Source organism: Bombina bombina, chromosome 1 (assembly GCF_027579735.1).
Source record: "Bombina bombina isolate aBomBom1 chromosome 1, aBomBom1.pri, whole genome shotgun sequence".
NCBI lineage: Eukaryota > Metazoa > Chordata > Amphibia > Anura > Bombinatoridae > Bombina > Bombina bombina.
This window is the reverse complement of record NC_069499.1, coordinates 1,382,440,732-1,382,458,603: the sequence shown is the minus strand read 5'-3', so window position 1 is coordinate 1,382,458,603 and position 17,872 is coordinate 1,382,440,732. Positions and strand designations below refer to the sequence as shown.

At 41.7% G+C, this 17,872-nt stretch overlaps 1 protein-coding gene across 1 annotated transcript in view; it reads left to right on the top strand.

Annotated features, from left to right (window-relative positions):
• Nucleotides 1-12,703, top strand: part of NDUFS2 (NADH:ubiquinone oxidoreductase core subunit S2) — a gene marked incomplete in the record, with an annotated part of 194,137 nt that extends 181,434 nt beyond the window's left edge. The window contains 2 exon segments of the mRNA XM_053704481.1: nt 12,344-12,401; nt 12,496-12,703. Of these exon segments, the coding sequence (XP_053560456.1) occupies nt 12,344-12,401; nt 12,496-12,533 (96 nt within the window).
• Nucleotides 12,704-17,872: the final 5,169 nt, after the last annotated feature.

Here is a 17,872-nt window from a genome sequence, read left to right as displayed (position 1 = left end):
AGATTGTTGTTCCATCCTTGTGTCCAAATCCTTCTTCAAAGAAGGAACGTCTTCTACACAATCTGGATGTAGTTCGTGCCCTCAAGTTCTACTTGCAGGCAACTAGATTTTCGCCAAACTTCTTCCCTGTTTGTCGTTTATTCTGGACAGAGGAGAGGTCAAAAAGCTTCTGCTACCTCTCTCTCTTTTTGGCTTCGTAGCATAATACGTTTAGCCTATGAGACTGCTGGACAGCAGCCTCCTGAAAGAATTACAGCTCATTCCACTAGAGCTGTGGCTTCCACTTGGGCCTTTAAGAATGAGGCCTCTGTTGAACAGATTTGCAAGGCTGCAACTTGGTCTTCGCTTCATACTTTTTCCAAATTTTACAAATTTGACACTTTTGCTTCTTCGGAGGCTATTTTTGGGAGAAAGGTTCTTCAGGCAGTGGTTCCTTCTGTATAATGAGCCTGCCTATCCCTCCCGTCATCCGTGTACTTTTGCTTTGGTATTGGTATCCCAGAAGTAATGATGACCCGTGGACTGATCACACATAACAGAAGAAAACATAATTTATGCTTACCTGATAAATTCCTTTCTTCTGTTGTGTGATCAGTCCACGGCCCGCCCTGTTTTTTAAGGCAGGTAAATATTTTTTAAATTATAATTCAGTCACCACTACACCCTTGGCTTCTCCTTTCTCGTTGGTCTTTGGTCGAATGACTGGAGGTGACGTAGAGGGGAGGAGCTATATAGCAACTCTGCTGGGTGAATCCTCTTGCACTTCCTGTAGGGGAGCAGATAATATCCCAGAAGTAATGATGACCCGTGGACTGATCACACAACAGAAGAAAGGAATTTATCAGGTAAGCATAAATTATGTTTTTGCACATAACAACACTCCAGATATGAACGTGGCAACCCTTTGGGAAGCCCACAAATGCACAATCAGGGGAGAATTTATTAAAGCAAAAGCACAAATCAAAAAGAAAGGTAGACTAGAAATAGAAAGCTTAACCTCTGAAATATCTGACCTAGATTACACCCACAAAATCAACCCCCTAGATAACGCTGTTCTTGAGGAACTCAGAGTAAAGAGAGATAAACTGAATTCCATCCTTCATGTCAAAGCACAAAGGCAATTGCTATTTCTCCAACAAAATTTTTATAGAGAGGGTAATAAGCCAGGGAAATACCTTGCAAGAGCTCTAAAAAAACAACAACAGAAAATCTATGTACACTCTATAAAATCAGCTCAAGGTAAAATCATAGAAGATACACACACTATAGCGAACAAATTCAAAGTATTCTACCATAAACTCTATAACTTGTATACCAACAGGGACACCCAAAAACACAGCCAACTTTGCTCCCAATACCTTAAGAATATTCCACTCACACAATTGACCACTGAGCAAAGCGAATTACTGGAGAAACCCATATCCACCTCAGAAGTAAATGACGCAATCCGACAGTTAAAACAAAATAAAGCCCCAGGCCCAGACGGCTATACAGGTCTCTATTATAAAACATTTGCAAATTTACTAATCCCACCCTTAACAAACCTATTTAACCACATAAATGCCTCCCGTCCCTTCTCTGATAGCATGCTTCAAGCAAATATCTCTGTTATTGCCAAACCAGGTAAAACTACTGACTCCCCAGCCAATTATAGACCCATCTCCCTACTTAATATAGATCTAAAACTCTACGCCAAAATTTTAGCCACCCGTCATAATAAAATCCTTCCGTCCTTAATCCACCAAGACCAAGTGGGTTTTGTGCCTCATAGAGAGGCTAAAGATAATACAGTTAAAGTTCTCAATCTCCTAGAATACATCTCGACAACCCAATCCCCGACTGTTTTCCTATCGACTGACGCCGAAAAGGCATTTGACAGACTAGACTGGACTTTTCTACAAGAAACCCTTGGTGGGACTACAAGAAACCCTTGGTGGGACTGCGATCTTATAAAACCATTCTGGTCACAAATTTTTACATATATTAATAAAATATTAAGCACAAACATATCTCCCACCCCAGATTTAGTTTTACTCTGCCAACCCCCCGCCATCACTTGTAAGATAAGAAAACACCTTTACCACTTAATGCTCAACACTGCAAATCAGCTAATCCCTAGAAAATGGAAATCTACATTAATCCCTGCTATCCAGGAATGGATAACATCAGTTCAAAAAAATCTTCTTCTGGAAAGATTGCATTACCTCAAACTAGGCCAACTCACCCTATACCAAGACATGATCTTCTTATGGGAATCCTTCACATTCGCTGATACATAGACTCAAATCAACAAAGGGTCCCCCCTTTAAATTCTATAAAAAACCCCTATCCCCCCCCCTCTCCCTGCCATCAACGAGACATTTCTGCCCTTATCATATACAACTTGCAATGATCTAAATATGGTTCAACGCATAAAAATTCTAACCACAGACTAGTGAAGTGGGCAAGTAAACAACACCAGAAGAAGCAGAGAAATGAGACCACTGATTGTGTACACGGTTACCATGTTAGCTCCCCACTATCTTTCCATTTCCCATCTTTCTCTTTATTCTACTCTTCTTTCCTTTCTCTCCTTAATTTATGTTAAGTGCTAATTTTTTGAGATAAGTTTACTCTCATTGCCTCACACTTATAATACAATATGTCTTGAGGAATGTATATCAGCATCCCAATTGGGCAAGGACACCATTAGTCCTATCTTTGAAACAACAGGAGCTCCCCCCACACCTGCTGATCTCTAACTCTTCCTAAGCACAAGAGCTCTAATGTCACAGCACACGATGGATTAATTAAAGGACATTGGACTATGGTATAATCTTTCAACAAGGACTGTCCTCATGACAAACATTATGCTATGTTTAGCCTAACATCAATCTTTTTCATGATTTATTTATCCTGCCTTGATTGTAAACTGTTGACCTTACATATGTTCACCTGTTGTTTTGAATTGAAAATAAAAAGAAAACATAAATAAAAAAAAAAAAGAAAGAAGTAACCAAAATAATACAATGGGCGGAGAATCACTCCTGCCATCTATCTGCGATCCACATCCCAGGTGTGGAAAACTGGGAAGCGGATTATCTGAGTCGTCAGACATTCCATCCGGGGGAGTGGGAACTCCACCCGGAGATTTTTGCCCAGTTGACTCAATTATGGGGCATTCCAGACATGGATCTGATGGCGTCTCGTCAGAACTTCAAGGTTCCTTGCTACGGGTCCAGATCCAGGGATCCCAAGGCGACTCTAGTGGATGCACTAGTAGCGCCTTGGACCTTCAACCTAGCTTATGTGTTTCCACCGTTTCCTCTCATTCCCAGGCTGGTAGCCAGGATCAAACAGGAGAGGGCCTCTGTGATCTTGATAGCTCCTGCGTGGCCACGCAGGACTTGGTATGCAGACCTGATGAATATGTCATCGGTTCCACCATGGAAGCTACCTTTGAGACAGGACCTTCTTATTCAGGGTCCATTCGAACATCCAAATCTGGTCTCCCTCCAGCTGACGGCTTGGAGATTGAACGCTTGATTCTATCAAAGCGTGGGTTTTCAGATTCTGTGATTGATACTCTGGTTCAGGCCAGAAAACCGGTAACTAGAAAGATTTACCATAAAATATGGAAAAGATATATCTGCTGGTGTGAATCCAAGGGATTCCCTTGGAATAAGATAAAAATTCCTAAGATTCTTTCCTTTCTGCAAGAAGGTTTGGATAAAGGATTATCTGCAAGTTCTCTAAAGGGACAGATTTCTGCTTTATCTGTCTTACTACACAAACGACTGGCAGCTGTGCCAGATGTTCAAGCATTTGTTCAGGCTCTGGTTAGGATCAAGCCTGTTTACAGACCTTTGACTCCTCCCTGGAGTTTAAATCTAGTTCTTTCAGTTCTTCAAGGGGTTCCGTTTGAACCTCTACATTCCATAGATATTAAGTTGTTATCTTGGAAAGTTTTGTTTTTGGTTGCTATTTCTTCTGCTAGAAGAGTTTCAGAGTTATCTGCTCTGCAGTGTTCTCCGCCCTATCTGGTGTTCCATGCAGATAAGGTGGTTTTGCGTACTAAGCCTGGTTTTCTTCCAAAGGTTGTTTCTAACAAAAATATTAACCAGGAGATAGTTGTACCTTCTTTGTGTCCGAATCCAGTTTCAAAGAAGGAACGTTTGTTACACAATTTGGACGTAGTCCGTGCTCTAAAATTCTATTTAGAAGCTACAAAAGATTTCAGACAAACATCTTCTCTGTTTGTCGTCTATTCTGGTAAAAGGAGAGGTCAAAAGGCGACTTCTACCTCTTTCCTTTTGGCTTAAAAGCATCATCCGATTGGCTTACGAGACTGCCGGACGGCAGCCTCCTGAAAGAATCACAGCTCACTCCACTAGGGCTGTGGCTTCCACATGGGCCTTCAAGAACGAGGCTTCTGTTGATCAGATATGTAAGGCAGCGACTTGGTCTTCACTGCACACTTTTGCCAAGTTCTACAAATTTGATACTTTTGCTTCTTCGGAGGCTATTTTTGGGAGAAAGGTTTTGCAAGCCGTGGTGCCTTCCGTTTAGGTAACCTGATTTGCTCCCTCCCTTCATCCGTGTCCTAAAGCTTTGGTATTGGTTCCCACAAGTAAGGATGACGCCGTGTACCGGACACACCAATGTTGGAGAAAACAGAATTTATGCTTACCTGATAAATTACTTTCTCCAACGGTGTGTCCGGTCCACGGCCCGCCCTGGTTTTTTAATCAGGTCTGATGAATTATTTTCTCTAACTACAGTCACCACGGTACCATATGGTTTCTCCTATATTTTTCCTCCTGTCCGTCGGTCGAATGACTGGGGTGGGCGGAGCCTAGGAGGGACTATATGGCCAGCTTTGCTGGGACTCTTTGCCATTTCCTGTTGGGGAAGAGATATTCCCACAAGTAAGGATGACGCCGTGGACCGGACACACCAATGTTGGAGAAAGTAATTTATCAGGTAAGCATAAATTCTGTTTTTCTTTGAATGCATTTACTTAGTGTTTAATGTCCCTTTTTTAAAGGGACCTAAAAGTTGATTTTAAAATGCATATTAGTTCATTTCATATGTGAATATAAACAGCTTTTGCAGTATATATCTATTTGGGGAAAATGCTACAAGCATTGCAGGTCCTGAGCAGCACACAACCACCAATTGGAGCACAGCAGCCAGACGCCAGCCATTTTTGCTTAGGAGCTGCAATGCTACAATGAGGTTGAACACACAGGGCCTGATTCCCTAAAGCTTTCTGGTGTGGTGAGATTCTATAAGATGCTTCATCGGTATTACAAGGCCCCTCAGGGATTGATTTAAAGGTCATTTTAACCTTGGGAACTGTGTATCTCATTAAGGGGAGTTCACTAATATGATCTGGCTAGTAATGATGCTGCTGCTGTTCAGAAAGAGTTTTGTGACCTAGGCAATAATTTAGAGCATGTGGCATTATTTTTGCTTGTGTATGGCCAGGAAGCAGGAAAGATGGAGCGGATAATATTTAATTCTTGGTTAAATAAGTGGTGCAGGGAAAGAGGATTTGGTTTTATTGGCCATTATAGCTCAGTTTGGCAAGATACTAGGTTATTTAAGAGAAATGGTTTGCATTTGGATGTTAAAGGAACAGGGTATCTGGGAGAGAAGTTCAAATGGTTTATTAGAAGTCATTTAAACTAGTAAAGGGGGGGGCAATATTATATCCACCTGCCCCTACAGCATGCCAACATTGTTAGTCCAAGTTACAGTTCTAGAAATTCTAGTTGAAAAGGTCTTCATGCCATGAGCACAAATGCTCACAGCCAAAATGGTATATGGTCTAAAAAATAAAACGTACCAGGAGAGACTCAATTATTGAAATATGTATAGATTAGAAGAGAGAAGGGAAATACGTGATATAGCAACTTTCAAGTATATTAAAGGGCTTAGTAAAGCTAAGGCCGTGAGTATTTTTCATGAAAAGAACAATTCAAGAACAAGGGGTCATGATCTCAAGCTGAAGTGTATTCAGGCATAATTTGAGGAAGCACTTCTTTAAAGAAAGGGTGATTGATTCATGGAATAAACTTCCACAAGAGGTGGTAATGACAAACACTGTGGGGGACTTTAAGAATGCCTGGTATAAGCATAAGGCTATCCAACAAACTAGATAAGTTTATACTTTTAGGAGATATCAGGCAAACTTGCTGGGCCTGTGGCTTTTATCTGCTGTCAAAATCTATGTTTCTCCAACATAGGTGTGTCCGGTCCACGGCGTCATCCTTACTTGTGGGATATTCTCTTCCCCAACAGGAAATGGCAAAGAGCCCAGCAAAGCTGGTCACATGATCCCTCCTAGGCTCCGCCTACCCCAGTCATTCTCTTTGCCGTTGTACAGGCAACATCTCCACGGAGATGGCTTAGAGTTTTTTAGTGTTTAACTGTAGTTTTTATTATTCAATCAAGAGTTTGTTATTTTGCAATAGTGCTGGTATGTACTATTTACTCAGAAACAGAAAAGAGATGAAGATTTCTGTTTGTATGAGGAAAATGATTTTAGCAACCGTCACTAAAATCCATGGCTGTTCCACACAGGACTGTTGAGAGCAATTAACTTCAGTTGGGGGAACAGTGAGCAGTCTCTTGCTGCTTGAGGTATGACACATTCTAACAAGACGATGTAATGCTGGAAGCTGTCATTTTCCCTATGGGATCCGGTAAGCCATGTTTATTACGATCGTAAATAAGGGCTTCAAAAAGGGCTTATTAAGACTGTAGACTTTTTCTGGGCTAAATCGATTCATTATTAACTCATATTTAGCCTTGAGGAATCATTTTATCTGGGTATTTTGATATAATCATATCGGCAGGCACTGTTTTAGACACCTTATTCTTTAGGGGCTTTCCCAAAGCATAGGCAGAGCCTCATTTTCGCGCCGGTGTTGCGCACTTGTTTTTGAGAGGCATGGCATGCAGTCGCATGTGAGAGGAGCTCTGATACTTAGAAAAGACTTTCTGAAGGCGTCATTTGGTATCGTATTCCCCTTGGGGCTTGGTTGGGTCTCAGCAAAGCAGATACCAGGGACTGTAAAGGGGTTAAAGTTCAAAACGGCTCCGGTTCCGTTATTTTAAGGGTTAAAGCTTCCAAATTTGGTGTGCAATACTTTTAAGGCTTTAAGACACTGTGGTGAAAATTTGGTGAATTTTGAACAATTCCTTCATGTTTTTTCGCAATTGCAGTAATAAAGTGTGTTCAGTTTAAAATTTAAAGTGACAGTAACGGTTTTATTTTAAAACGTTTTTTGTACTTTGTTATCAAGTTTATGCCTGTTTAACATGTCTGAACTACCAGATAGACTGTGTTCTGAATGTGGGGAAGCCAGAATTCCTATTCATTTAAATAAATGTGATTTATGTGACAATGATGCCCAAGATGATTCCTCAAGTGAGGGGAGTAAGCATGGTACTGCATCATTCCCTCCTTCGTCTACACGAGTCTTGCCCACTCAGGAGGCCCCTAGTACATCTAGCGCGCCAATACTCCTTACTATGCAACAATTAACGGCTGTAATGGATAATTCTGTCAAAAACATTTTAGCCAAAATGAACACTTATCAGCGTAAGCGCGACTGCTCTGTTTTAGATACTGAAGAGCATGACGACGCTGATAATAATATTTCTGAAGGGCCCCTAACCCAGTCTGATGGGGCCAGGGAGGTTTTGTCTGAGGGAGAAATTACTGATTCAGGGAACATTTCTCAACAAGCTGAACCTGATGTGATTGCATTTAAATTTAAGTTGGAACATCTCCGCATTCTGCTTAAGGAGGTATTATCCACTCTGGATGATTGTGACAAGTTGGTCATCCCAGAGAAACTATGTAAAATGGACAAGTTCCTAGAGGTGCCGGGGCTCCCAGAAGCTTTTCCTATACCCAAGCGGGTGGCGGACATTGTTAATAAAGAATGGGAAAGGCCCGGTATTCCTTTCGTCCCTCCCCCCATATTTAAAAAATTGTTTCCTATGGTCGACCCTAGAAAGGACTTATGGCAGACAGTCCCCAAGGTCGAGGGAGCGGTTTCCTCTTTAAATAAACGCACCACTATACCCATAGAGGATAGTTGTGCTTTCAAAGATCCTATGGATAAAAAATTAGAAGGTTTGCTTAAAAAGATGTTTGTTCAGCAGGGTTACCTTCTACAACCAATTTCATGCATTGTCCCTGTCGCTACAGCCGCATGTTTCTGGTTCGATGAGCTGATAAAGGCGGTCGGTAGTGATTCTCCTCCTTATGAGGAGATTATGGACAGAATCAATGCTCTCAAATTGGCTAATTCTTTCACCCTAGACGCCACTTTGCAACTGGCTAGGTTAGCGGCTAAGAATTCTGGGTTTGCTATTGTGGCGCGCAGAGCGCTTTGGTTGAAATCTTGGTCGGCTGATGCGTCTTCCAAGAACAAGCTACTTAACATTCCTTTCAAGGGGAAAACGCTGTTTGGCCCTGACTTGAAAGAGATTATCTCTGATATCACTGGGGGTAAGGGCCACGCCCTTCCTCAGGATCGGCCTTTCAAGGCAAAAAATAAACCTAATTTTCGTCCCTTTCGTAGAAACGGACCAGCCCAAAGGGCTACGTCCTCTAAGCAAGAGGGTAATACTTCTCAAGCCAAGCCAGCTTGGAGACCAATGCAAGGCTGGAACAAGGGAAAGCAGGCCAAGAAACCTGCCACTGCTACCAAGACGGCATGAAATGTTGGCCCCCGATCCGGGACCGGATCTGGTGGGGGGCAGACTCTCTCTCTTCGCTCAGGCTTGGGCAAGAGATGTTCTGGATCCTTGGGCGCTAGAAATAGTCTCCCAAGGTTATCTTCTGGAATTCAAGGGACTTCCCCCAAGGGGGAGGTTCCACAGGTCTCAGTTGTCTTCAGACCACATAAAAAGACAGGCATTCTTACATTGTGTAGAAGACCTGTTAAAAATGGGAGTGATTCATCCTGTTCCATTAAGAGAACAAGGGATGGGGTTCTACTCCAATCTGTTTATAGTTCCCAAAAAAGAGGGAACGTTCAGACCAATCTTAGATCTCAAGATTTTAAACAAGTTTCTCAAGGTTCCATCGTTCAAGATGGAAACCATTCGAACTATTCTTCCTTCCATCCAGGACGGTCAATTCATGACCACGGTGGATTTAAAGGATGCGTATCTACATATTCCTATCCACAAGGAACATCATCGGTTCCTGAGGTTCGCATTCCTGGACAAACATTACCAGTTCGTGGCGCTTCCTTTCGGATTAGCCACTGCTCCAAGGATTTTCACAAAGGTACTAGGGTCCCTTCTAGCTGTGCTAAGACCAAGGGGCATCGCTGTAGTACCTTACTTGGACGACATTCTGATTCAAGCGTCGTCCCTTCCTCAAGCAAAGGCTCACACGGACATTGTCCTGGCCTTTCTCAGATCTCACGGATGGAAAGTGAACGTGGAAAAGAGTTCTCTATCTCCGTCAACAAGGGTTCCCTTCTTGGGAACAATAATAGACTCCTTAGAAATGAGGATTTTTCTGACAGAGGCCAGAAAAACAAAACTTCTAGACTCTTGTCGGATACTTCATTCCGTTCCTCTTCCTTCCATAGCTCAGTGCATGGAAGTGATCGGGTTGATGGTAGCGGCAATGGACATAGTTCCTTTTGCACGCATTCATCTAAGACCATTACAACTGTGCATGCTCAGTCAGTGGAATGGGGACTATACAGACTTGTCTCCGAAGATACAAGTAAATCAGAGGACCAGAGACTCACTCCGTTGGTGGCTGTCCCTGGACAACCTGTCATGAGGGATGACATTCCGCAGACCAGAGTGGGTCATTGTCACGACCGACGCCAGTCTGATGGGCTGGGGCGCGGTCTGGGGATCCCTGAAAGCTCAGGGTCTTTGGTCTCGGGAAGAATCTCTTCTACCGATAAATATTCTGGAACTGAGAGCGATATTCAATGCTCTCAAGGCTTGGCCTCAGCTAGCGAGGGCCAAGTTCATACGGTTTCAATCAGACAACATGACAACTGTTGCGTACATCAACCATCAGGGGGGAACAAGGAGTTCCCTGGCGATGGAAGAAGTGACCAAAATCATTCTATGGGCGGAGTCTCACTCCTGCCACCTGTCTGCTATCCACATCCCAGGAGTGGAAAATTGGGAAGCGGATTTTCTGAGTCGTCAGACATTGCATCCGGGGGAGTGGGAACTCCATCCGGAAATCTTTGCCCAAGTCACTCAGCTGTGGGGCATTCCAGACATGGATCTGATGGCCTCTCGTCAGAACTTCAAAGTTCCTTGCTACGGGTCCAGATCCAGGGATCCCAAGGCGGCTCTAGTGGATGCACTAGTAGCACCTTGGACCTTCAAACTAGCTTATGTGTTCCCGCCGTTTCCTCTCATCCCCAGGCTGGTAGCCAGGATCAATCAGGAGAGGGCGTCGGTGATCTTGATAGCTCCTGCGTGGCCACGCAGGACTTGGTATGCAGATCTGGTGAATATGTCATCGGCTCCACCTTGGAAGCTACCTTTGAGACGAGACCTTCTTGTTCAGGGTCCGTTCGTACATCCGAATCTGGTTTCACTCCAGCTGACTGCTTGGAGATTGAACGCTTGATCTTATCGAAGCGAGGGTTCTCAGATTCTGTTATCGATACTCTTGTTCAGGCCAGAAAGCCTGTAACTAGAAAGATTTACCACAAAATTTGGAAAAAATATATCTGTTGGTGTGAATCTAAAGGATTCCCTTGGGACAAGGTTAAGATTCCTAGGATTCTATCCTTCCTTCAAGAAGGACTGGAAAAAGGATTATCTGCAAGTTCCCTGAAGGGACAGATTTCTGCCTTGTCTGTGTTACTTCACAAAAAGCTGGCCGCTGTGCCAGATGTTCAAGCCTTTGTTCAGGCTCTGGTTAGAATTAAGCCTGTTTACAAACCTTTGACTCCTCCTTGGAGTCTCAATTTAGTTCTTTCAGTTCTTCAGGGGGTTCCGTTTGAACCCTTGCATTCCGTTGATATTAAGTTATTATCTTGGAAAGTTTTGTTTTTAGTTGCAATTTCTTCTGCTAGAAGAGTTTCAGAATTATCTGCTCTGCAGTGTTCTCCTCCTTATCTGGTGTTCCATGCAGATAAGGTGGTTTTACGTACTAAACCTGGTTTTCTTCCAAAAGTTGTTTCTAACAAAAACATTAACCAGGAGATTATCGTACCTTCTCTGTGTCCGAAACCAGTTTCAAAGAAGGAACGTTTGTTGCACAATTTGGATGTTGTTCGTGCTCTGAAATTCTATTTAGATGCTACAAAGGATTTTAGACAAACATCTTCCTTGTTTGTTGTTTATTCCGGTAAAAGGAGAGGTCAAAAAGCAACTTCTACCTCTCTCTCTTTTTGGATTAAAAGCATCATCAGATTGGCTTACGAGACTGCCGGACGGCAGCCTCCCGAAAGAATCACAGCTCATTCCACTAGGGCTGTGGCTTCCACATGGGCCTTCAAGAACGAGGCTTCTGTTGATCAGATATGTAGGGCAGCGACTTGGTCTTCACTGCACACTTTTACCAAATTTTACAAGTTTGATACTTTTGCTTCTTCTGAGGCTATTTTTGGGAGAAAGGTTTTGCAAGCCGTGGTGCCTTCCATTTAGGTGACCTGATTTGCTCCCTCCCTTCATCCGTGTCCTAAAGCTTTGGTATTGGTTCCCACAAGTAAGGATGACGCCGTGGACCGGACACACCTATGTTGGAGAAAACAGAATTTATGTTTACCTGATAAATTACTTTCTCCAACGGTGTGTCCGGTCCACGGCCCGCCCTGGTTTTTTTAATCAGGTCTGATAGTTTTTTTCTTTAACTACAGTCACCACGGTACCATATGGTTTCTCCTATGCAAATATTCCTCCTTAACGTCGGTCGAATGACTGGGGTAGGCGGAGCCTAGGAGGGATCATGTGACCAGCTTTGCTGGGCTCTTTGCCATTTCCTGTTGGGGAAGAGAATATCCCACAAGTAAGGATGACGCCGTGGACCGGACACACCGTTGGAGAAAGTAATTTATCAGGTAAACATAAATTCTGTTTTCTTTATGTTAAGAAGAGACACTTACTTTACATTATAATGCTCAGTACAATAAGCTGATGATTTCTCTCCATGACGGCGAGTTTGTGATAATCTGTTCCCACAGCTAATGTCAGTAATGCAAGAATGATATGCTCTAACTAATAAGAACATCATTATATTCTAGTTAAAAATTCCCTTTAAAGAACTAGTTTGAACATAATCATTGCTGTGCTAAGTATTGTTGTTCGATCATTGTTTCTCATGTAAATTCCTTTTCTTTCTTAGGCTGGTTTAGATAAGATGGCTCGAGGTCATATGCTTGCAGATGTTGTTGCTATCATTGGTATGGTTTTTTTTGTTGTATTTTTTTGTATTTTATTAAATATTTGCTGATTTGGTGCAAAACGATGATTATGAATAATTTATTTATGTAACAGGAACACAGGACATTGTTTTCGGGGAAGTGGATCGATAATGTTTCTTCCATGCCAAAGTAAGCTGGAGGGAGTACATAGAAGCTCAGCCTGATGCCCACTCTGCTACCCGCCAGTTTTGTTGTGGACTTTGTCGAGAACAGAAGCAAATGTCTTATTTAAGATTGTGCTTTCGTACCTCATGCTGAAAATAAATGCTCTGTTTTCTCTACTGGCTCCTGTTTGTTTATTGTTTTTAATTTTGAAGAGATTAAAAAAACACACTAAAATGTACTGTAAGGTTGGTCATTTATATTACAGTTAAGTTAGTTAACTGACCTGAGGTTGATATTTCCTGCTTCTTTCACAGAACAATGTGATTGTGGTGTTCTGCTATAAGAGCGTAAGAAATTGTATTCATGTGAGGGAGGTGTGTTTCAACCAAGCTGGAAAAGGTCTGAGCTAGCAGTCCCTCTTAAAGGGAATTTAAACACTGAATACAATTTATAAGCATTGAGGGTAATCCTTCTAGTCATGAGTGCCACCATTTTAAAATCTAACTTTCACTGCATTCCAGAACTGACGTGTTGGCCAATGTGCAGCAACTCATTTATGTACAGTGAAAGCTAGGTTCTAAAATGGCAGCGTCCATAATTAGACGGAGATGCATGAAATGTTTTTAATGTTTAATGTAACTTTACTTTTATTCATGAACATGAATATGTCTGGTATATGGAATCCTAACTACAATTCCTTGTGATGGAACACCAAAACAAGCTCCATGTCATTGCTTCTGCATTGCCTCAAATCTGTGCTGTAGTATTAACCTGTTAACTGGGTCATTTCTGTAGTATATGTTCTGGACTGCATTCATTGTGGGAATGAAATATCAAGGATATCTTTACTCATTCATTGTGCTCGGTGTAATTATAAAACTTCTCATTTTGAAACAGAAGGCATCTTTGTTAACTTGTCACCCCATCCCCTTTAAATGGACCTTTCAATGCAAACATTTAAATGCTCTAATTAAATCCTGTAATTTTGGTGTTACTGACTTAAAGGGACACTGAACCCAAATTTTTTTTCTTTTGTGATTCAGATAGAGCATGAAATTTTAAGCAACTTTCTAATTTACTCCTATTAAATTTTATTCATTCTCCTGGTATCTTTATTTGAAATGCAAGAATGTAAGTTTAGATGCCAGCCCATTTTTGGTGAACAGCCTGGGTCGTCCTTGCTGATTGGTGGATAAATTCATCCACCAATAAAAAAGTGCTGTCCAGAGTTCTGAATAAAAAAAAACTTAGATGCCTTTTTCAAATAAAGATAGCAAGAGAATGAAGAAAACTTAAGAGTAAATTGGAAAGTTGCTTAAAATTGCATGCTCTATATGAATCACAAAAGAAAAATTGGGTTCAGTGTCCCTTTAACTGTGTTTAAAAGAACACTAAAGTGAAAATTTAAACTTTTATGATTCAGATAGGACACACGATTTTAAACAACTTTCCAATTCACACTTAACGAAATGCGCACAAACTTGATATGAATACTTTCTGAGGCACCAGCTCCTAATGAGCATGTGCAAAACTTTACAGAATACATATGCATTTTGTGATGGGCTGAACGCTGTCACATGATGCAGCAGGAAGGAAAATGGAACTAACTTTGAAATATGTCAGAAAATTTCTACTACTCATGAATTCCAAACTAAGTGCTTTTGCATCGTCTTACTATTATGCCTTAGTTTATTATGCTATTCTACTATGTTAAATGGTTCTTTAACCCTGTTTTAATCAGTAATGCAATAATATACAATATACAGGTTTTTGTTTTACACTTATAAATATCGTACTTTAAAACAGTGGATGTTGATATTTGAGAATTGAGATATCTAAATGAGTGACTTTTTTTTTTTTTACTAGAATCCATCTTCTAGTAATAATGTGTGGTACTACCATCTATACTACAATAAGCACAGTATAGAAAACTAAAACCAAATAAATGTGTTACAGATCACAAAGGGTTAGCAGTAAATCATTTGTGTGTAGGTGAACTAAATATTATATAGTAGCAGCAGTAAATTAGATATACGTTTTAGATCACTGGTTTTCAAACCTATCCTCCGGTTTCCCCAACAGGAAATATTTTCAGGATTACCTTGAGTGAGAGCAAGTAAAATAACAATGTTTACTAATCAGCTTATTTCTCCTGTTAAGTGTAGTCAGTCCACGGGTCATCCATTACTTATGGGATTATAACTCCTCCCTAACAGGAAGTGCAAGAGGATCACCCAAGCAGAGCTGCTATATAGCTCCTCCCCTCTACGTCATACCCAGTCATTCTCTTGCACCTAACTAATAGATAGGATGTGTGAGAGGACAGTGGTTATTAAACTTAGTTTTTATTTCTTCAATCAAAAGTTTGTTATTTTAAACGGCACCGGAGTGTGTTTTTTCTCAGGCAGTATTAGAAGAAGAATCTACCTGAGTTTGTGTATGATCTTAGCGGACGTAACTAAGATCCATTTGCTGTTCTCGGCCATTCTGAGGAGGGAGGTAACTTCAGAACAGGGGACAGCGGGCAGGGTTCACCTGCAAAGAGGTATGTTGCAGTATATTATTTTCTAAGGAATGGAATTGACTGAGAAAATACTGCTAATACTAATATAATGTAAGTACAGCCTTAAATACAGTAGTAGCAACTGGTATCAGGCTGTTATGTATGAATGTTGGCACTGAAGTATTTCTGGGGAATGGCACTTCACTAAGAAAATACTGTATACATATAACTTATAGCCTTTCTGCAGTGAAAGCGACTAGCAACAGGCTTTTTAATAACTTTTCATATATTTATATTTAAAACGTTTACTGGCTTGTTAATTGTTTTAGCTCTGAGGTACTTGGTGAAAAATTTTATGGGCATTATTTTCCACTTGGCTGTCGTTTGTTTTGAATAAAATCAGTTTACTGAGCTTCCCCACTGTTGTATTATGAGTGGGAGGGGCCTATTTTGGCGCTTTTCTACGCAGTAGAAATTCAGTCACAAGTCTTCCTTGTTCTCCCTGCATGATCCAGGACGTCTCTACAGAGCTCAGGGGTCTCCAAAACTAGTTTGAGGGAGGAAATCACTCACAGCAGACCTGTGAGACTGTGCTTTGACTGTGATAAAAACGTATAGATTTTATTTGTTATCCGTTTTTTTGGTATTAAGGGGTTAATCATCCATTTGCTAGTGGGTGCAATCCTTTGCTAAATTAATGCATTTACTGTAAAAATTTGGTTTCTATAACTAATCCGGTTCATTGTTATTTCAACTGTGACAGTTTTTGTGTGCTTCTTAAAGGCACAGTAACGTTTTTTATATTGCTTGAAAATTTATTTGAAAAGTATTTTCCAAGCTTGCTAGGCTAATTGCTAGTTTGTTTAAACATGTCTGACACAGAGGAATCTCTTTGTGCAATATGTTCAAAGGCCAATGTGGAGCCCAATAGAAATTTGTGTACTAATTGCATTGATGCTACTTTAAATAAAAGCCAATCTGTACATGTCAAGAAAATTTCACCAGACAACGAGGGGAAAGTTATGCCGACTAACTCTCCTCACGTGTCAGTACCTGCATCTCCCGCTCAGGAGGTGCGTGATATTGTGGCGCCAAGTACATCAGGGCGGCCATTACAAATCACTTTACAAGACATGGCTAATGTTATGACTGAAGTTTTATCTAAATTGCCAGAACTTAGAGGTAAACGCGACCACTCTGGGGTGAGAACAGAGTACGCTGATAATGTTAGAGCCATGTCTGATACTGCGTCACAAATGGCAGAGCATGAAGACGGAGAGCTTCATTCTGTGGGTGACGGATCTGATCCAAATAGACTGGACTCAGACATTTCAAATTTTAAATTTAAGCTTGAGAACCTCCGTGTATTACTAGGGGAGGTATTAGCGGCTCTGGATGATTGTAACACGGTTGCAATCCCAGAGAAATTATGTAGGCTGGATAGATACTATGCGGTACCGGCGTGTACTGACGTTTTTCCTATACCTAAGAGGCTTACAGAGATTATTACCAAGGAGTGGGATAGGCCCGGTGTACCCTTTTCCCCCCCTCCTATATTTAGAAAAATGTTTCCAATAGACGCCACCACACGGGACTTATGGCAGACGGTCCCTAAGGTGGAGGGAGCAGTTTCTACTCTGGCTAAGCGTACCACTATCCCGGTGGAGGATAGCTGTGCCTTTTCAGATCCAATGGATAAAAAGTTAGAGGGTTACCTTAAGAAAATGTTTACTCAACAAGGTTTTATATTACAACCCCTCGCATGCATTGCGTCTGTCACGGCTGCAGCGGCATTCTGGTTTGAGTCTCTAGAAGAGACCATTAGTTCAGTTCCATTGGATGAAATTATAGACAAGCTTAGAGTCCTTAAGCTAGCTAATTCATTTATTTCTGATGCCGTAGTACATCTAACTAAGCTTACGGCTAAGAATTCCGGATTCGCCATTCAGGCGCGCAGAGCGCTGTGGCTAAAATCCTGGTCAGCTGATGTGACTTCTAAATCTAAATTGCTTAACATACCTTTCAAAGGGCAGACATTATTCGGGCCCGGTTTGAAAGAAATTATCGCTGACATCACCGGAGGTAAGGGCCATGCCCTGCCTCAAGACAGAGCCAAACCAAGGGCTAGACAGTCTAATTTTCGTGCCTTTCGTAACTTCAAGGCAGGAGCAGCATCAACTTCCTCAGCTCCAAAACAGGAAGGAACTGTTGCTCGCTACAGACAGGGCTGGAAACCTAACCAGACCTGGAACAAGGGCAAGCAGGCCAGAAAGCCTGCAGCTGCCCCTAAGACAGCATGAAGTGAGGGCCCCCAATCCGGAAACGGATCTAGTAGGGGGCAGACTTTCTCTCTTCGCCCAGGCTTGGGCAAGAGATGTCCTGGATCCCTGGGCGTTAGAGATCATATCTCAGGGATATCTTCTGGACTTCAAAGCTTCTCCTCCTAAAGGGAGATTTCATCTTTCAAGGTTGTCAACAAACCAGATAAAGAAAGAGGCGTTTCTACGCTGTGTACAAGATCTTTTACTAATGGGAGTGATCCACCCGGTTCCGCGGTCGGAACACGGACAAGGGTTTTACTCAAATCTGTTTGTGGTTCCCAAGAAGGAAGGAACCTTCAGACCAATCTTGGATTTAAAGATCCTAAACAAATTCCTAAGAGTTCCATCGTTCAAAATGGAAACTATTCGGACAATCTTACCCATGATTCAAAAGGGTCAGTACATGACCACAGTGGATTTAAAGGATGCCTACCTCCACATACCGATTCACAAAGATCATTACCGGTACCTAAGGTTTGCCTTCCTAGACAGGCATTACCAGTTTGTAGCTCTTCCCTTCG